The sequence below is a fragment of the Pipistrellus hanaki genome (assembly GCF_964339955.1).
Source record: "Pipistrellus hanaki genome assembly, chromosome: 3".
Classification (NCBI taxonomy): domain Eukaryota; kingdom Metazoa; phylum Chordata; class Mammalia; order Chiroptera; family Vespertilionidae; genus Pipistrellus; species Pipistrellus hanaki.
In genome coordinates this window covers 143,000,909-143,022,293 of record NC_140505.1, presented here as the reverse complement: position 1 = coordinate 143,022,293, position 21,385 = coordinate 143,000,909, and the positions used below count along the sequence as shown (strand labels likewise).

Genomic DNA, 21,385 nt, shown 5'->3' with positions numbered 1-21,385 from the left:
GAGAAATAAAGACAAGAGAAAGTGGGGCTTCAGGAGGACTGCTAGTCCATGATGAGACTGCAGTAACTTTATTAGTTGCAGGCGTACATTTATGCGGCCTTTCTTGGCGTTTCTCCAAGTGCCCCTTTCCCAGGACAAGGCCGCCCGTCAGCTCCTCAAGACATTCTTGGAAAAGATACATAGAGCAAGCATCTGGCTAGATATCATTGAGAACAGCCTAGCTGAGAACATCCAGATAAGTCGTGCATCACGCACACTCTCTAACAATGGGGCTATGGTCTGCCCTGTCCCTAGTTGACCCTGAAGGCTTAGGGGAGAGCAGGTAGGCGTCCCTACCCTATGCTCCATCCTTGCCCTCGGGCCCCACGGAACACGGCTTCCCACAGCTCCCCCTTTTTAATTTATTACAACTCAAGCGGGATGCTGTCCTTCTCTTGATGAAGCTGAAGCAGGCGGATGTCCATGGCTAACTTGTACATTTGCTTACAGATTAATCTTATACAGAAAGGCAACAACACGCATAAAAGTACCAGGAAACTTGCTACAGCAATTTGGCCTATTACTCCATGAAGGAAAGCACTTGTAGTTGGGAAGTTGTCCCGTAGCCGGGATACAAACTCCGAGGCTTCTCGGGCTATATCTATATCAAGCTTTGGTGTGTTCAGCAAATTTTGGATTTCTCCATGCAACATTCTCAAATCAAGGGAGGTGTTTGCATCATGCCATATACCCTGAAGATGCCTTTTGACATTTTCCCATGGAAACCTAGAATCATTATTTTCTTTTGGGGTTATGCAAATCCATGAGAATGCGGCGTGGCATCTTAGAGAGCTTTTCACCTCCAAGCTTACAATTTCATCGCTTAGGATTTGTACTACGTCATAGAGAGCTTTTCACCCTTTGCTCTACTTTCCTGTCCCAGTCCTCTTGGGCTTGTAGTGCTTGCTGTTACATTGTAAGCCAGGTTGTTTACATAGTCTGCTGTTTGAATGGAAGTCGTTAACAATATGGCAGATGCAGTGGCAGAAGCAATTAAAGTGATTAAGTCAGTGATACCCGCTATTAACAATCCTACAAATCTTTTCGTTCAGCCTAAGGCCCTTTCTACTGTCTGAAGCACAGCAAGCCCCATGTCAGAGTACCACTCTTGGGTGGTGTTAACTGGCAGGAGGACAAATACAGGTTGATATAAGATTAACAAGGAAGGGGTAGTGCCATTAATGCAGTTGGTTAGACTGCAGTTATTACAGGCGAGGCTGGTTATTCCAGTTTCATTATCTAGGCTAATACTAAAATTACCCAGTAACAAGGCATAAGGTCCAGGTACACATGCGGACACGCTCACATTCCAACTGCTCCCCGAGCCACTGATGACTCCCCTCTGTGGCTGCACCGTCACATTCTCCTTCCCGACAGTGACATAGTCCATGGCGGCCACCATTTTCCACAAATCTCTTTGGTAAGTAATATTGTCCATTGTCCAAAGTCCAGTCACTAGGTTTTTTGGCCGAAGATTGCTGTTCGTCTCGGCCCAGTCGCATAGGGACCTGCGGCAGACAGTTTCATTCGCATGACATATCCGCCACATCAGCCCAAGGTCATTTTTAGATGGCCCCGAAGACCCACAAGGTTTGACTCCCTGCGGGTATGTCCCAGGACCACGGCGTGCCGTGGTGCCATTCCTAGCAATGTAATAGCTATCCATACTCCAGTGGATACCCACAGAATGATTGGTATCGATATCAGACAGCCTCTGGACCATGGTGCAGCCCTCTTTATCCTCAAAGGAAAAACACACTGGTGTCCCTTTGGTAACTCCTTGGTAATTGTACCCTTCTGCCCAGGCTGGGGAAATGTGGCCCGAGGACATAAGCCCCAAGACCTTGGTGTCATTAACATAAACAGGGATGCTCTTATCCTCCCAGGTTGCCGGATGCAGCAGTGGTGGGTTGGGTACATACACCCAATAAACAGCAGCATGCACAGCCGTCAATCGCGATAGTAGCCATAGGAAGGAAACCAACTGAGCAACCACACGGATCTCTGGCAGCTTGTCACGGCGAAGGGAAACTCTCTGTCGCCGGCCCCCACGCTGCCTCTTCTTCTGACGCATCAGGCCGTTCAGCTGGGCTCGCAGCCACGCGATTTTGCTTCGAGGCATGTCGAACACACCGCTCTGGCAACCACCGCGGGTTGTCGTCTCCTGTAGGGAAAACACAAACACAGCCTCTCCCCCACATTAGTACTGGATCCGGCCCGTGCAATTCCCTCGTCAGTGGATCTCTCCAGGATACATCTGGAAAGCGTTTTGGTGTGGGCTCCCAAAACCGCTGAGCCGCCGTCTGGCCGTCTTTGTCCATTTGCAAAAAGTTTAAAATAAAGATTATATGGTTAAGTAAATTCCTGGGGGTGTGAGTATAATACTCCCCCTTTTTAATTTTAAAAAGCTGATTTTTGAGTTCTTGATGAGCTCGCTCCACCACGCCTTGCCCCTGTGGGTTGTAAGGAAAGCCATGTTTAAGGGAGATTCTAAAAGTTGTGCAGAACTGCTGAAATTTTTTACTGCAGTAGGCAGGTGCATTATCAGTCTTAATCTGCTGTGGAATACCCAAAATGGAAAAAAAATATAATAAATGATCTATGCAATGCTTGGCTCCCTCACCTGTCTGAGGTGATGCTAGGATAAAGTGAGAGAAGGTATCTAAAGTTACATGAACATATTTCTGCTTCCCAAAGGAGGGAACATGCGTAACATCCATCTGCCATAACTGATTGGGCTTTAAACCGCGGGGGTTCACCCCGAAATGAGGTACAGGTAACAGCTGTGGACACTGAGGACAGTCACGGATAATTTGCCTGGCGGCCTCGCGTGAGATCTTAAATTGCCGTCGAAGGCCTTGCGCTAACTGATGATGTAGCGCATGAGAGTCTTTTGCTGCCTGGACTGGATCAGTGATGGCTAGGTAACAGCCCTGCGTTTGACCGTCCGCAAGCTCATTACCTTCCGCTAAAGGTCCTGCTAGCTGAGAGTGACCCCGAATATGCCCTATAAAGCGAGCTCGTTTGCGAGAGCGTAGAACTTCTTGAATCTCCTGAAACAATTGCTGTATTGTCTCATTGGCAGCGGCAATATGGGGTACTGTCTCTATCAGGTTTAGAGCTAACACAGCATACTGGCTGTCTGAGTAGATATTGATAGGTTGAGGATATAGTGTCAAAGCCTGCTTGATGGCGAATAATTCTACCTGCTGAGCTGAGGTATAAGTAGTACTCCAAGAGCGCTGGCAATCAAAGGTAGTTGTGACAGTCGGCCCCGTCTGCCCAAGAGATAAAGACTCTGGAGACAGACCAGGCCAGGGGGAAAAAGTTTAAAGGAGTAAGGTCGGTCGTAACTCCGTGCCGGGAGTTCCTTTGGGTGGGACATGCAGGCCTCCCTCCAGATCAGGCTGGTAAATTGGGGTCATAAAACACCGCAGCATCCTGCACTCCCATTGGGAGTCAGGACAGACATTCTGTTTAAAGCAAAACAGGCCAGGTTGTGTAAATCACCTAAGGAACAGCTAAAGACGGCCAGTTCTTTGTCCTGAGGGGCCAATCAGAGAGTGAGAGACCAACAGTGGGTTGGGATGGGAAAAAGAGGTATAAGAAAAGGGACTGCCCCTCCATCGGGACTCTTGCCTGGGTGTTTGCCAGCTGCTGTGTCAGCCAAGGTTTGAGCCCGGATTCGAATCTGTAATAAACTCTTGCATGCTTGATCAAATTGGCTCTGGTGGTTTATCTCTTGGGGACTCGCTTCGTAACAGTAGTGACTGCCACAGTCCCATTTGATGACCCATCAGTGAAAACTAACAACGCCTCGGGAATGGGTTGAGTTTTTACAATTGAAGGAAAGATGAACGTTGCTCTAGAATAGGGGTGTCGAACTCAATCAGAGAAGGGGCCAAAATCTAAACTCCAGCCTAAATCGCGGGCCGAATGGTTTACTGAACAGTCATAAACTGACAATGTCATAAACTGACAGCGGAGTGCAGTGATGACAGCGCGGTGCGGGCCACATTGCAAGGCCTGGCAGGCTGGATTTGGCCCGCGGGCCTTGTGTTTGACACATGTGCTCTAGAAGCAAAGTGAATAATTTTATCAGGAGGGTAATGGTGCAATATTTTCCCCGTGTAATGAGCCAAGGCTAGAGGAAAAGAATTGGTCATGTTTAGCAACCAGTCAAGTTGTTTGGCTGTATAAGGAATAGCAATAGCAGCTGGTTCTTGTCCAAGGTGTAAGATGCTACATTTCCTTCCCTGCTGTATCCTTTCGGCCACAAGCTCATAGTACGGTGCCAAAACTTTAGAAGGGGTGGCAGCTCCATGTAACCACTTAAGCACCCTGTGCTGATATAGGACACCTGTTGGAGTAAGGGCAGTTGCCAAAATTAAAAGCTGCCAAGGTTCACTGTACGAACAGTAAGTTAGCTCGGAGTTAGTAATGGCCTGTTCAACCTTTTGTAAGCTCTGCCTAGCCTCCTTAGTGAGCTGCCTTGGCGAAGTGGGATCAGAATCACCTTTGAGTATGTCAAATAGTGGCTTTAGCTCTCCTGTTGTGAGTCCTAAGGTAGGACGAATCCAATTTATGTCCCCTAACAACTTTTGAAAATCATTCAAGGTCCTACAGTCTGCCATTCTAATTCTGATTCGCTGCGGTGCGAAATGTCTAGGGTATAATGTATAGCCCAAGTATCCATATGGATGCTGTAATTGCACCTTTTCATTAGCCACTTGCAGATCATACTGCCTTAATCCTTCCTGCATATGTCCATAGGCCGCTGTCAACTCTTCATGCTGTTCATGAGCTAGTAAGATATCGTCCATATAATGGATGATATATACCCCTGGATGGTTCTGCCTAGTCTTTGCTATAGCTATTTGGACAAACTTCTGGCATAACGTTGGACTATTGGCCATGCCCTGAGGCAACACCTTCCAATGATATCTAGTCATTGGCTCTTTCAAATTAACAGACGGTACACTAAAAGCAAATCTCTGGCAATCCTTTGGATGCAGAGGGATGGTATAAAAACAGTCTTTTAAATCCACAATTATTTTAAAGGTTTGAGCTGGTATGGCCATAGGTGATGGCAATCCGGGCTGTAGCGCCCCCATCATAAACATGGTTTCATTAACTTTTCTTAGGTCCTGTAACAGTCTCCATTTCCCTGACTTCTTCTTAATGACAAATATAGGTGAGTTCCAGGGAGAATTGGAGGGCTCAAGCTGATTGATGATGGATAGAGTGGGATCGTTTAGCTTGCTCGACATTATCTAGAGCCTGAAGAACACAAACCTGGGTATGTAAGTCAGCTGCTTGATTACCAGCAGCTAGGGGCCCTGAAAGGTTAGAGTGGGCCCGTACATGTCCAATAAAGCAGGGGCTAGACCGGGAATGTAGGATCCCTTGTATATCTTGAAATAGCTGTTGAATGGTGTCAATACAAGCTGAATTAATGTGCTTTATAGTAGCTGTTTTAATAATTTTTGATATACTTACCATATAAGTACTATTATTATAGATGGGCTCTGTAGTAAAATCTGTTAAGGTATAAATAAGAGCTTGTATTTCTACTGAAATATGAGGTTTGAAGGATCTTTGCTCCTTTGCTGTAGTATATCTAGCCTTTTTAGAACTGGATCTATCTGTAAAAATGGTTAATACTTGAGATAAAAAATTTCTTTTAATGTGGTAGTTAATACTATTCCTTGTGTTAGAAATAAATCAAGCCCCTAAGCCAGAGTTCCCGGTAGAATATAAAATATTAAGTATTTTGACTTCTATGTAGAAGGGCGTGTACACCGACCTTCCTTGCCCTTGGTCCTGGGCAACCTGTAGGAATGCACAAGTGCTGACTGCTGTCATGGCAAGGTATCTTTACTTTAAAAATAAGGCAAATTTACTTTTGAATTCATAAGCCACAAATGTTGTCTTGCCTTTAGCTTGATTACAATGTAGGTGGCTATATATAGTTAGGATTCAATTATTTATAAAACATTGGCTTCTCATGTAACTTAATTTATATGACATTGATTATATTGTAAAAGCTAATTTATAAAGTAACTTAAGTAGGTATCTTTAATTTTTTTAAAAATGGCAAAGAAACTTATTCAGTAAAACTTATAGGTTTGATACTTTATTGGTCTGATCTAAAAGCATGGCTTTTGTCTTTCTTGAAATTCTACTGCTGTTGAAAAATTTGGCTATGAGCAGCAGCTGCCAGGCTGGGAGCGGCCAGGCCCAGAGCAGCGGTTGCCAGGCGGGGAGCAGCCAGGCCCGGAGCAGCTGGGTCTGGTGCGGCCAGGCCCGGAGCAGCGGCTGCCAGGCTGGGAGCGGCCAGGCCCGGAGCAGCCGGGTCGGGTGCGGCCAGGCCCGGAGCAGCAGCAGCCAAGACCAGAGCAACTAGGTCGGGAGTGGCAGTGACCAGACCCGGAGCAGCTGGTTGTGGAACAAACCAGAGCAACAGAGGCCAGGCCCGAAGCAGCCAGGCCCGGAACAGCTCGCTCCTCGCCTGCCCCTGCCCCACGGCTGCCTCTCAGACATGGCTGTAAACTTTTGTGGGAACTTGAGGGTCTGCTGAATCAAGTGATGAAGGCTTAGATCTGGATGTGTTGAGTTAGTATAGCGTTGGGGTGTTGATCTGTGAATGCCTTGGGTGGGGCCTGGATGAGGCAGGTTGACCTATTTGAAAATGTCTTTTGTGTGAAGTGCATCATTGGCCATGTGGAGGTATTATTGACATGAGAAAATGCTAAGTAACTGATTTACTATCTGAAAAGGGATTTACTATCAGGGAAAGGGAGGGAGGAAGAGACTGAACATAAACTGTGCACCTATGGATGAGGACAATGGGGGATGGGGAGGGGGCGGAGGGTGGGATGAGAACCTGGTGGAAGGGGGAAGAAATGAGGAACCTTTGTAATAATATGAACAATAAAGATTGATTTTTAAAAAAAAGAAAATTAAAAAATTAAAAAAAAGAAAAATTTGGCTATATTTAAGAAATATATTGTTTTTGCCTTTCTTACAGGTGAAAACTTTTATAATATTTAATATATATCTATTAATTTTTATTTGATAAGGCTTTCCATGCAATTTCAAGTATATTAGATCTGTTTTAAAAAGTTTTCCTATAAGAAGAGAGAATAAATTTCTTGTATTACTCCGGGCCCTTGGAGCTTTCCAAGAATCATCTCTGTTAATGCCTTGAAATTTTAACATGGAAAAAACCATCAAATAAATATCTATATATGATTTAAATATTTTAATACCTGTTATTATTATCTATTATTATCTTAAGATATCAATTAGATTTAGAGTAGTTTTTGTATAGAAAAATTTTTGGTGGAGATCACAGAATTAATCCTCCTCTTAATTAGATCAATAATAAGCAACTTATTTTGAATTCTTAATTATTAGAGAAAATATAATATTTTATTTTCTTAAAAATAAGTTTTTATGCTTTAAGTATTTAATCACTACAACTCTATAATTTTTTCTAATTTAATTTGTACTTTGAACTTTTAAAGCTGGCAAGTTAAATATATTTAGTAGTTCTTAGATTAATAACACTTTATATTTCTAAGAAAAATACAAGACATAATCAATTAATAGATTCAATTCTGTCCTCTAGGTTTTTTATGAGGCAAATTTAAACTTTAATTTTTATTTGCCAGTGGCTCTGGGAAACTAGGTTTTGTTTATTCGACTGTAAATTATCACATTCTTTAAGATGGCTACTGGCAGGACACTATATTAACTGTCTGCTGGGGGAAGGGCCTTTACCCTTTCCTCCCTCAACAGAGGATGTAGCCAGTTACCTGGACTACTTAGATCTTTATAATTAATATATTATTTATTCATCTATATTTTAATAATTTCTTTGAGATTCTAGAATCAATTATAATTATTTTAAAGTATTTACTTTAGATAAATTCTATGACAGAGACAAATTTATTTATTTTCTTGAAGGCCTTAAAAGTTAACTTTTCAATAAGGCTCACTAGCATTTTGAAAACTACTCTTTATTATGGAAATGCAAATCTTGTTGCTGGAATTAGCTTGAATTTCTTTCAAGAAGATTTTTTCGCTGGAAAAAGAATCAGTTCTGGGTTTTTCATTTCTGTAGCTCTTGTAAAGAGTTAAGACTAGTTCAAGACTTATCTAATATCCGAAATCAGACATGCGCGCATTCTGTCTTATACTAGCTTTCTCTTTACACGTGTACAGATATCCCAGACGCATTTCTAAATTTTCAAAACTTTTTTATGGCGAAAAAGGAAACTTTTAATTTATTATACTAGGAGAGTGGCTTCTATATTGGATCGCCTCATGTCTCTCCCTTCCCCCACATCATGCTTACTTCAGGGGAAGCATCAGTAATAAATCTGGCTGAATTTCTTTTCATGCTTAAAAGATAGACAGATCTCAATTTTTTTTTCTTCCTTTTTGGCTTTCTGAAATAATAACTAATACCCAATTTGGCCAAGATTTGCATTTCCCTGTGAGTTCTCTTATAATTTTTAAACAAGGCATTAAACAGTTTTATTGCAAGTAATCTTAATGTGGGAGAGCAGATAGCCCTTCCCTCTCCAGCTGCCTTTGAATTTATCCGCATCAGAGGCAGTTTCAGCAGTGGAGTTCCACTTACTACAGATTTTAAATTCCATATATATACTAAGATTCTAATTTCAACAATAAACAACATTATTTTGTGATCACATAGACTTCAACATTCACTCTAAAGAGCACTTATACTTTGTCCCATGCTTTACACAGGCACCGCGAGACACAAGCATGCTGTGCAGGACCTGTATAAAAAGATCCCTACCCTGTACTTGCCCCATTTTGTTACTCCTGAATTTAATAAAAACCCAATCCGCTGTTACTCACTGTTCCGTCACGACCTTTACCCACGGCGACCTTCCTACTCGTCCCAGTGTCTCCAGGTCCCTGTTCACGGGCGCCAGTTACCGGATCCAGCCGGCATCACAGGTCCTGGAGGTAGGGCTAGGAGGTTTAAGAGAAATAAAGACAAGAGAAAGCGGGGCTTCAGGAGGACTGCTAGTCCATGGTGAGACTGCAGTAACTTTATTAGTTGCAGGCGTACATTTATGCGGCTTTTCTGGGCATTTCTCCAGTGCCCCTTTCCCAGGACAAGGCCGCCCGTCAGCTCCTCAAGACATTCTTGGAAAAGATACATAGAGCAAGCATCTGGCTAGATATCATTGAGAACAGCCTAGCTGAGAACATCCAGATAAGTCGTGCATCACGCACACTCTCTAACAATGGGGCTATGGTCTTCCCTGTCCCTAGTTGACCCCGAAGGCTTAGGGGAGAGCAGGTAGGCGTCCCTACCCTGCGCTCAATCCCCTGCAGGAGAGCAGGTAGGCGTCCCTACCCTATGCTCCATCCTTGCCCTCGGGCCCCACGGAACACGGCTTCCCACAAGAGATAGAGAGTTAGAAACATCGATGAGAGAGAGTCATCGATCAGCTGCCTCTTGCACGCCCCCCACTGGGGATGTGCCCGCAACCAAGGTACATGCCCTTGACCGGAATTGAACCCAGACCTTTTAGTCTGCAGGCTGATGCTCTATCCACTGAGCCAAACTGGTTTTGGCTTAAATATATTTTATTGATTTTTTTTATAGAGAGGAAGGGAGAGAGATAGAGAATTAGAAACACTGATGAGAGAGAAACATCAATCAGCTCCCTCCTGTATACCTCTTACTGGGGGTGTGCCCACAACCAAGGTACATGCCCTTGACCGGAATCAAACCTGGGACCTTTCAGTCCACAGGCTGACGCTCTTTCCACTGAGCCAAACCGGTTAGGGCTAACCATGCTCTGTTTCCCATGATTGTTAGCTACAGTTATAAGAAATATTAATGATGGTCTGTTAACCATGATTGTTCTGTTCCGATCAGAGAAAGCATATTCTAACCTGGCTGAGGTGCACACCCTGGGACGTGGGAGTTAACCTGGGAATGTGGTCCATTCTCCTTATCCAGGAACTGCCTATTGTCATGGAAAGATGAACAGCTTTTGTTGCCAAAACAACAGAGTCCCAGAGATGCCGACCCTTCACAACATCCCCCATCCCCCTCCCTCCAGCCTCCACTGCCTGTAACCTGTAACCATTATAACCATCTTATTCCTTTGGCCTATTTCCCCATGTAATCTTTGTCCTTCTACCCAATATAAGCATTTGGCTATGGGGGAGGGGAGATGGAGCAGATTTTCGTGGATAACATGCTGTTCTCCCATACTGGCAGCAGTATTGGAATAAACACTCACATATGATTCAACCCTGTCCCTCCTTAATTGGCTCAAGTAGTGACAGGCAGCCTGGACCCATTGTTTGTCCAGTTTCGTGTTCAAGGGACTGAAAGAAAGCAGGCACAGCTGGGCACCAAAGCCTGAAAGGTGTGTTTTGGCATGGCCACTATTTCCATCAGCTTCTTGTTAATTTTGTTAAGAACTTTGGCCCATGCCCTAACCCAGTGGTTGGCAAACTCATTAGTCAACAGAGCCAAGTATCAACAGTACAATGATTGAAATTCCTTTTGAGAACCAAATTTTTTAAACTTAAACTTCTTCTAACGCCACTTCTTCAAAATAGACTCACCCAGGCCCAGGTATTTTGTGGAAGAGCCACACTCAAGGGCCAAAGAGCTGCATGTGGCTCAAGAGCCACAGTTTGCCGACCACGGCCCTAACCGGTTTGGCTCAGTGGATAGAGCGTCGGCCTCTGGACTCAAGAGGCCCAGGTTCGATCTTGATCAAGGGCATGTACCTTGGTTGCGGGCACATCCCCGGTGGGGGGTGTGCAGGAGGCAGCTGATGGATGTTTCTCTCTCATCGATGTTTCTAACTCTCTATCCCTCTCCCTTCCTCTCTGTAAAAAAAATCAATAAAATATATATTTTAAAAAAGAATCTTGGCCCATGAGCCCAACACTTAATTTTTAATGGCTAATGAAAAAAGAACATTAAAAATTTATTTCATTTACATTATAAAACATTCTGTTCCTGCGTGTTCTGTTCCTTTTGAATTCCTACGCATTTTACACTTGAATAGAAATTGAACATTGCACAGTAGTTCTTTTTGTACCTTGACCTTAAATTAGCCTTCCCCTTTAGTATTGCTTCAGAAAACACAGAACTTAACATGAATTTAAGTCTTGCTTACCTGTTAAGGCAACTGCGAGTACAATTAATGGTGGCAGACTAATACCAACAAAAGCAAAAAAGAAAACTTGTCAGTATTACTTTATCCCAATATTGAAATCCTAAAGCATTCAGGCTACCTTAAACAATAACCGGGATTCCCTGAACCGTGAAAACACCAGAGAGTCAAGGTGGGGAGAGGTCACGTTAACTGAGGACAAAAGAAATGAATGTAGAGCTTGGCCAGCATGGCTCAGTGGTTGAGCATCAACCTATGAACCAGGAGGTCATAGTTTGATTCCCAGTCAGGGCACATGCCTGGGTTGTAGGTTTGATCCCCAATATGGGCATGCAGAAGACAGCCAATCAATGATTCTCTCTCATCACTGATGTTTCAATTTCTCTCCCATCCTAAAATCAATTAAAATTTTAATTTTGTTTTAAAGAGTGAACTGCTGAGCATCGAAAACAAAGCCGAAGCCGACCTGAACTGCATCCAGCACGGCCAGTGGTGAACCTGAGGAGGGCGGTGAGGGATTAAAGGAAACAAAGAGCATACAGTTGGGGCCAGGTGGATCACTGTGCCTGGATGAGGAAACAGTGACAAACCTTTGAGCTGAAGTTTTAGTTTATAGTTGGATCACACAAAGCAAAACAAGAGCAAGATGTTTATAATGTTCTTACAAGTTTCAAATCTGCTTCTTTCCTGTTGTTGCCATTCTCTGAACCCTATCAAGTTTTCTTTAGGCTGCGCTTGCTGCACTCCCCGTAGCCCATACATTTCTTGGCTATCTAGGAGTGCAGGGTTGGACTATAAGGTCAAGCTTACAACCACAGCCTTTTGGCTACAATTGTGCTGGGAGGGCTTTGCCCTCCAAGCTAGGACTTGTATGTGGCTCTGCCACAAGACAGTTTGAGGCTTGATCCTGTCCAAATGCTGTAGCTGCTCTCCACACCAACCAGCCTAGCCATGAGTGTCAACCCATGAACCAGGATGTCACGGTTTAATTCCTGGTCAGGGCATATGCCCAGGTCCTCAATCCCCAGTGTGGAGCATGCAGGAGGCAGCTGATCAGTGATTCTCTCTCATCATTTATGTTTCTATCTCTTCCTCTTCCTTCCTCTTTCTTTAATCAATAAAAGAAACATATATAAAGAAAAGAGTGATTCATGCTTAGAGGCACTGACTACCTAAAAAACCCCCAGAGCCAACCAGATGTTGGAAAGAATTAGTGATATTAAAGATAAGAATCTAGGGGAAGAAAGGAAGATGGTAGCATAAGTAAATGCCTATATTTGCCACCTCCCACAACCACATCAAAATTACAACTAAAATACAGAACAACCATCATCCAGAAGCACAGGAAAGCTGGCTGAATGGAAGTCCTACAACTAGAGAGGTAAAGAAGAAAGCACACTGAGACTGGTAGGAGATGTGGAGGCACAGAATAGGGTGGTCTGGCACCCACGTGTGCTGCTTTTTTAATCTGGAGGGAGATTGTCTCTGCGGAGGCTGCCAGGAGGATAAAGGGATCTCAGTCCCACACCAGACCCCCACCCCAGGGTCCCAGAGCTGGGAAAAGAAGTCCCTACGAATGGTAAGAACTATGGCTGTAAAAATCAGTGTAGATTGGGGTTCAGTGACACAGAGGCTGCTGGAGACCCAGCTGTTCCTCTTAAAAGGCTGGCACCACAAACTGAACTTACAAGGTCCCACTTCCTCTGAGCTCCAGCACCAGGGCAAAGATCTGGGGGACACAGACACATACGAGGAGGAACTGGATTGTCTGGCTTCGGGGCAGGATTCGGGGGCAGTTTTCTCCCAGATGGAGGTGCTCACAGAGATCATAGTTCCTATGCTGGGACCTCCCTGGTTGCAGGGCTGACTGGCGGCCATTTTGTTTGTTCCATCCAAAAATACGAAGACAGTGTAAGGAGCCCTGGGACAACTTCAAGCTTACCAACATTCGCATCATGGAGGTGCCAGAAGGAGAGAGAGAACAAGATATTGAAAACCTATTTGAGGAAAGAATGACAGAAAACTTCCCCTACCTAGTGAAAGAACTAGATTTACAAGTCCAGGAAGCACAGAGAGTCCCAGAGAAACCCACAGAGGACCACACCAAGACATATCATAATAAAAATACCAAGGGCTAAAGACAAAGAGAGAATCTTAAAAGTAGCAACAGAAATGCAGTTAGTTACCTACAAGGGAATGCCAATACAACTTATTTCTCAACAAAAACTATGCAGGCCAGAAGGGCATGGCAAGAAATATCCAAAGTGATGAATAAGCAAGGACCTACAACCAAGATTATTCTACCCAGCAAAGCTATCATTTAGAATTTAAGGTCAAAGAGCTTCCACTGAGCCAAACCAAAGAAGAAGCTAAAAGAGTTCATCACCACCAAACCAGTATTATATGAAATGTTGAAGGGTATTCTTTAAGAAGAGAAAGAAGAAAAAAATAAAAAATATGAACAGGGGATGTGTGGGAGGGAGGGAGGGGGGCAAAAAAAAATCAATAAAATATGCAATAAATAAATAAATAAATAAATAAATGATTAAAAATAAATAAATAAATAATACAAATAAAAAGCAGAGAAAACATAAAAAAATATATGAACAAAGTGCCAACAAATACATACCTATCAACAACTGAATTTAAAAATCAAAACAGATAAAAAATCTAATGAACAAAATAAACTGGTGAATAAAATAGAATCAGAGGCATGGAAATGGAACAGACTAATGATTCTCAGAGGGAAGAGGGTTGGGAGTGGGAAGAGATTGAACAAAGATCTTATATGCATTACCTATGGACACACACAATAGGGTGGCGAAGGCCCGGGGTGGGGTGGAAACCAGGTGGAGGGGGACAATGGGGAGAAAAAAAAGGGCATCTGTAATACTCTCAACAGTAAAGATAAAAATAAATGAATTTTTAAAAAAGAAAAAAAATGATAGGGATCTAGAAATGGCCCAGAGGGAAAAAGAAAGAGACATGAGTATACAGAAAAATGAAAGAGCTCTATAATAATTATCTGTCTTCATCCAAAAAAATCAGTATTAGAATTATAGGCATTTTGAAGAAGCAGGAGAGAGCATGAAACGGAAAGTCTATTCAAATAGTGAATGAGAACTTGAAAAGAACTAAGTCCTCTAATCCAACAAGCAAACAGAACACCTAGTTACCTCACTCCAAAGAGGCCCTCTCCAAGGTGCTTGGTATTAATGCTGTCAAAAATTAATGACAAAGAAAAACTTCTCAAAGCAGCCAGGAAAAAGGAAAGCTACAAAGGAAAACCCATCAGAATTTCATCTGATTTCTCAGCAGAAACTCTACAAGCCAGAAAAGAGTGGAACCAAATATTTAATATATTTTAGTGATTTTTTACAGAGAGGAAGGGAGAGAGGGATAGAGAGTTAGTAACATCGATGAGAGAGAGTCATCGATCAGCTGCCTCTTGCAGCTGGGGATGTGCCCGCAACCAAAGTACATGCCCTTGACCGGAATCGAATCTGGGACCCTTCAGTCCGCAGACCGACGCTCTATCCACTGAGCCAAACCAAATATTCAAACGTATGAAATAGAAAAATTACAAGCCACAAATAATATTTCCATCAAAATTATCCTTTAACTATGTAGAAATGAAGACATTCCCAAACATATAGATGCTAAGGGATTTTATCACCAGAAAACCTCCATTGCAGGAACTACTCAAGGGAGTTATTCTACCTGAAACAAAGAACGTAAGTCACAACACTACAAGTAAGATCGCCAAAAAACTTACAGCATACACAGGGATAATTTGTGACAACAAAAACATAAAAGGGGAGAGGGGAAAAGTTGGAACTGGCAAAGGAAGATAAAGCTCAGATGTACTCAAAAGAAAAAAAAAAAAAACTACAGCATACAGTATATGCAACTTAATTTTTTTAATAAAACGAATGGTAACCACATACATAATTTAAAAAAGGAGAAAATAGGGCTTCCACCAGAATCAGGTGTCATGAAAAGCACCTCTAAATCAAATCCAAAATGGGCGCAGCTACAGTGTTTGGACAGGTTCAAGCCTTGGACTGATGAGAGGGCACAGTCCCAGCCCGGAGGGCAGAGCCCTCCCCGCACAATGATAGCCAACAGCTGCGGTTGTAAGCTTGAACCTGTGGTTTGAACACATGGCCCCATGTGCCTAAGTGATATCGGCTGCAAGTAAACAAAGCTTGATCAGGTGCATGCAATTGAGTAGGATCAAAACTCACGAGAGCCAAAACAGGTTTGGCTCGGTGGATAGAGCGTTGGCCTGCGAACCAAGGTAGTGTGCCCTTGGTTCCGGTCAAGGGCACGTACCTTGGTTGCGAGCACATCCCCAGTGGGGGGTGTGCAGCAGGCTGCTGATTGATGTCTCTCTCTCATCAATGTTTCTAACTCTCTATCCCTCTCAATTCCCTCTCTGTAAAAAATCAATGAAATATGTTTAAAAAAACAAAAGCTCAGGAGAAAATGTTGTAAACATCTTGACCACGCCCTTACCCATGGCATCTGGCTATAAAATAAAGACACGGCTGTGGGCACTGGTGCTGTCCCTCCATCAGAGAAGCAGCGTCCCACCGAGACCCAGTTTTCTTCTCTTGTCTGTCTTTTCTAAGCCTTTCAGCGCCCCCTCTCAGGGTCGCTGAACCTGGCGGAGCTGGCACAGCACATAAAGCGCCCTGGGGCTCAGTGTGCTGCGGCCGAGCCGGCTCCCCACAGAACAAATCTATTTTTAGTACAATTTTCATCACCCACCCTTAGGAGACTCCGTGCCCATTCGTAATGGGCCTATTTCCTCCCACTGCTTTGCAGCCCTAGGCAAACACTCATCCACTTTCTGTTTATAGATTTACCTATTCTGGACATTTCATATATTTTATTTTTTTAAATATATTTTATTGATTTTTTTTACAGAGAGGAAGGGAGAGAGATAGAGAGTTAGAAACATCAATGAGAGAGAAACATCGATCAACTGCCTGCTGCACACCCCCCACTGGGGATGTGCCTGCAACCAAGGTACATGCCCTTGACCAGAATCGAACCTGGGACCCTTGAGTCCGCAGGCCGACACTCTATCCACTGAGCCAAACCGATTAGGGCTGGCTCAGTGGATAGAGCTATCTATTGATATATTAAAACCATGAGCTCATAATAATATCTTCAATTTCATTTAAATGGAATCACACAATATGTGTTATTTTGTGACAGGATTCTTTCACTTAGCATGGTTTTCAACATTCATCTGTGGTGTAGCATGCATCTGTACTTCATTTCTCTTTGTGGCCAAATAAGATTCCATTGTATGGATATATCACATTTCTCCATCAAATGATGAATGCTCGGATAGTTTACTCTTATTGGCAATTGTGAATAACGATGCTGCAAACATTTGTGTACAAGTCTTGGGGTAGACATGTTTCCTTTTTTATTGATTGATTTGAGAGAGAGAGGAAAGGAGAAAGAGAAACATCGATTTGTTCTTCCATTTATTTATGCACCCATTGGTTGATTCTTGTATGTTCCCTGATTGGGGATCAAACCCAAAATCTTGGTGTATCAGGATGACACTCTAACCAACTGAGCTACCCAGCCAGGGCCTACACATATGTTTTCATCCTGAGTAGTTTTTGAAGACAGTATTTTGATTGTATTTCCGCTGACAAAAAGAATTATAAAAACATTTAATAGGTTTGTCTTTCACACAGGTATGGGTTAGAAATTCTGAAACTAATGTTTGTGTATCTGCAATTAGCAAACGCAGTCATGTGCCACCTAACATCAGGGATACATTCTGAGAAATGCATCGTCAGGCGATTTCATTGCTGGGAGGGTATCACTGATTGCACTCACACAGACCTCAATGCTATAACCGGTTGCTCCTAGGCTACCAGCCCGCACAGCATGTTGCTGTACAAAATACCACAAGATTGAATCAAGCACAAGAGAAAATGACACAACCAAAGACCTGGTAAACATGAGATGTGTGAGGCAACCAGCTGTAATGCAGCTTACTGTTTGTTTTTTTAACATATCTTATTGATTTTCTACAGAGAGGAAGGGAGAGGGATAGAGAGCTAAAAACATCAATGAGAGAGAAACATCAATCAGCTGCACATCCAGTAGGGGATGTGCCCGCAACCAAGGTACATGCCCTTGACCGGAATCGAACCTGGGACCCTTCAGTCCACGGGCCTACGCTCCATCCACTGAGCCAAACCAGCGAGGGCAGCTTACTGTTTTACAGCAAACTTTTTGTAAGTAGAAGACACTCTAAGATAATGATAAAAAGTATAGTACAGTAAATACATAAGCCAGTAACATAGTTGTCACCATTATCAAGTATCATGTACTGACTCACCCCAACTCAAGAGAGACACACCCTTTCCCAATTTTGTGTCCAGTGATGACATGACTGTGATGGGAATATTTGCACCGAAATCCACAAGTGTTACAAATCCAGGCTTTTTACCCCTGGAGAACCAGCTGTTAGTCATCTATATGCATAACAATGGATCAAAGTTACTACCACTGACAATGCAGTCGGTTATTTTTTACACCAGCATCACCACAAACATGTAACATTGCACTATGACCTTAGGACTACCACTGACAATGCAGTCGCGTAACCACAAACCTGTGAATAATGCATTGCACTATGACCTTAGGACAGCTACAATGTCACCAGGTGATAGGAATTTTTCAGCTCCATTATAATCTTATGAGATGGCGGACTGTCATTGACAAAAATGTCATTCTACAACACATGACTGTAAATCAATATTCTGAGGCTAATGGGGTCAGGTCTCTCACAGTCAGAGAAAGAAATCACAGATACGAAAAGGAGATCAGAATGAACCCTGTGGACTTGGACTGAAATTGAAGATATTATTATGAGCTCATGGTTTTAATATATCAATAGATAGATATTGAGAAATAGAAATAGACACAGATATGAATCCTAACTCTGCCTGCTGAGAAGGCTACAATGATATATAATATACTGCACTAACAATGAGCACCTCTAGTGCCAAGAACTTGGCTTCTAAATACCATTCCACACTAAAATGAATCAGGCCTCCTTGAAGAAATAGCTGGGTGGGGGGTAGGGGATGGAGGTGGGGAGGTTTCAGCCTGCAACAGCATGTTATGTCAGGGCATAGAAAGTGTTCGAAGAATGATGGAGCCATATCATAGGCCATAAGAGCCAGCTTGAAGGGACTCAGACTAGCCAAACCTGGGACCATTTGACCATCAAAATAATTATAGTCATGGATGACCTACTGAATTAAATAGAAATCAATGAGTCCAAACTGATATAAATAAATCGGAAATAAAAGAAAGCAATTCCTCATAGTAGAATGCCAACTGAAAAATACAAAAAGAAATTATGCCTTTAAAAATATGACCCTTTGTCCATTGATTCAGGCAAGACTCATCAATGGATGCTGCAATTATTACGATAATGGGTAAAAGTCTGATAAATAACAGGATATTTGTACAATATTAAAGTATCTCATCCACAAAAGACGGTAACTATAAGGGGGAAATAGTAACCTTACTAAACATGTGCACACACCGCCTCACTCCAGGTGACAATGTGGCGGTGGGCTCCTGCGACTCACCCAACCCCAGGGGGCACTCCCCTCCAAGCTGTGGGTTCAGTGAGGACGGGACCGCAGTGGGCGCATTTGCACCGGAATCCGAGCGTGTTACAGACCCAGGCTCTTTACCCGGGAGAACCACCTGTTACAAGCACAACAGCCGGACCAGCGTTACTCCCCCAGACAAGCTGACTGTGTGTGCTTTCACACCAGCATCACCACAGAACGGTATTCTGCCCAGAACGCAGACCCTCCTTCTAAGGATGAGGAAGCATCAGAAAGAACCTAAATAGAAAGACGTTCTGCAAAATAACTGGATGAGAGGAAGAAATCACATCCAGAGAAAAATGGTCGAGCAAACGTGACTACATGTTCACCATGGAGAACCTGGGTGCGGGGCATACCATGCTCTGTGCTGTCCCCGAACTTTTCTGTAAGTCTGACATTTCTTTTTTTAATGTATTTTATTGATTTTTTACAGAGAGGAAGGGAGAGAGATAGAGAGTTAGAAACATTGATGAGAGAGAGAGTCATCGATCAGCTGCCTCTTGCACACCCCCTACTGGGGATGTGCCCGCAACCAAGGTACCTTGACCGGAATGGAACCTGGGACCTTTCGGTCTGCAGGCCGACGCTCTATCCACTGAGCAAAACCGGTTTCGGCCATTTTTTTTTTTTTTTTTTTTTTTTTAATAAAATTAGTTATAAAGAAAAAACCGCCAACACTACCTGACCCTCTGCACTCATCCTGCAGTCGAGACGGTGAGCCCTGCGGTGAGGCCTCCTCGTGCCCAAGGGCACGGTCACAACTGGAGTGAAGCGGCAAAGTAGCGAAGTATTATAGCTTCTACCGGCCACGGCCCTGCAGCCCCGGGGCGCCCGCCCTGCGCAGGTGCAGCGTGAGCCTCTGCAGGGACCGCAGGTGCGAGGGCCTGGCCGCCAGGTGACCATGGGCCTGGGCTCCGGCCACAGTGGCTGCCCCTCTGACATGCACCCATCCCTAAAACCACAGCCTTACCCTCCGATGGCTGGCCCCTCCATGCCCCACACCAGCGCTGTCCTCTGCGCCCTCTGTCCTCCCTACACTGGGCCTGGGAGCCGGGAACAGCCCTCACAGCCACACAGGGAAGCCGGGAGTTCCCTTGTGGAGACAGAGTGAAGTCATGGCTCCTCCGAAGGCCTGACTGTCTCCTTACTGTGGCCTTGGAAAGCCTAATGCTCCCCAAACCGGTGTGGCTCAGTGGATAGAGCGTTGGCCTGTGGACTGAAAGGTCCCAGGTTCGATTCCGGTCATGGGCATGCACCTTGGTTTTGGGTACATCCCCAGTGGGGGGTGTGCAGGAGGCAGCTGATCGATGTTTCTCTTTCATGGATGTTCCTGACTCTCTATCCTTCCCCCTTCCTCTCTGTGAAAAATCAATAAAATATATATATATATTTTTAAAAAGGAGCAGAAGCAGAAGCAGAATAAGAAGAATAAGAAGAAAAGAAAAGAAAAGAAAAGAAAAGAAAAGAAAAGAAAAGAAAAGAAAAGAAAAGAAAAGAAAAGAAAAGAAAAGAAAAGAGCCAGGACCGGTTTGGCTCAATGGATAGAGCGTCAGCTTGGGGACTGAAGGGTCCCGGGTTCGATTCCGGTCAAGGGCATGTACCTTGGTTGCGGGCATACCCCCAGTGGGGGGTGTGCAAGAGGCAGCTGATAGATGACTCTCTCTCATCGATGTTTCTAACTCTGTATCTCTCTCCCTTTGTCTCTGTACAAAATCAATAAAATATATTTTTTTTAAAAAAGAAAAGAAAAGAAAAGAAAAGAAAAGAAAAGAAAAGAAAAGAAAAGAAAAAAGAAAAGAAAAGAAAAGAAAAGAAAAGAAAAGAAAAGAAAAGAAAAGCCTAAGGCTGTGGTCCAGGTGCTGCTGCTGCTGCTGTGAGAACTCCGGCCAGCAGCAGCTGGCCACGCCCCCTGGGAGGCGGGTGGGGATGGGCTGCCCCAGTATCCATCCACCAGCTGGGAATTGAGCGAAGTGAAGTGCGTTCCAGCCTCACCAAGCTGTTCTGATCCACTGCTCTCCGCTCAGGGAGCGCCGGAGGCCCCAGGTGGTGGGACACGCCACAGGTATTGTGCCTCTCCACTTACCCGTTACATTTTCTAAGGAAAGCTGATTCGTAGGATGAAGCCATCGCATTTGAAATTTTGAGATGGAAGTAGGAAGTTGCAGGGATAACAGACGGGGTGCTGTTAAACCATGCTGACACTGACGATAGCTGCTCTCCCAAGTGTCCTCATTCATTCATCCTGGGCCCACGAGGAAGGTCATTTCCATGGTCTAGCATAGCACCTGCACATGGAAGGTGCTGGGTAGATATCAATGACTCTGTAACGCTCTGCGCGTTCTGTGGAGCCGGAGTGCCATTCTCCCGTCCCCTGCCAATCGGAATGAGTCGTTGCCTATTCCGGCACTGCTGTCCTTCCTTAAGATGACATTTAGTAAAATAAACTCTGGGTTCTTACTGTTTGTGGGAGAATTCTGAGGTTCCCAATGG

General features: G+C 43.9%; 1 protein-coding gene across 1 annotated transcript; it reads right to left on the bottom strand.

The window, feature by feature from the left end:
- Window positions 1–84: 84 nt before the first annotated feature.
- LOC311619293 (endogenous retrovirus group K member 25 Env polyprotein-like) lies at window positions 85–8,961 on the bottom strand. The gene is made up of 2 exons (XM_084877504.1): window positions 8,932–8,961; window positions 85–2,203 (listed from the first exon to the last, which is right to left on the bottom strand). The coding sequence occupies exon 2, from the start codon at window positions 2,159–2,161 to the stop codon at window positions 1,088–1,090; it is 1,074 nt and encodes a 357-aa protein (XP_084733630.1). The 5' UTR covers window positions 2,162–2,203; window positions 8,932–8,961; the 3' UTR covers window positions 85–1,087.
- Window positions 8,962–21,385: the final 12,424 nt, after the last annotated feature.

What these genes read in the sequence shown, in the direction of transcription:
- LOC311619293 (XM_084877504.1), bottom strand. Translation starts at nt 2,161, where the DNA reads ATGCCTCGAAGCAAAATCGCGTGGCTGCGAGCCCAGCTGAACGGCCTG.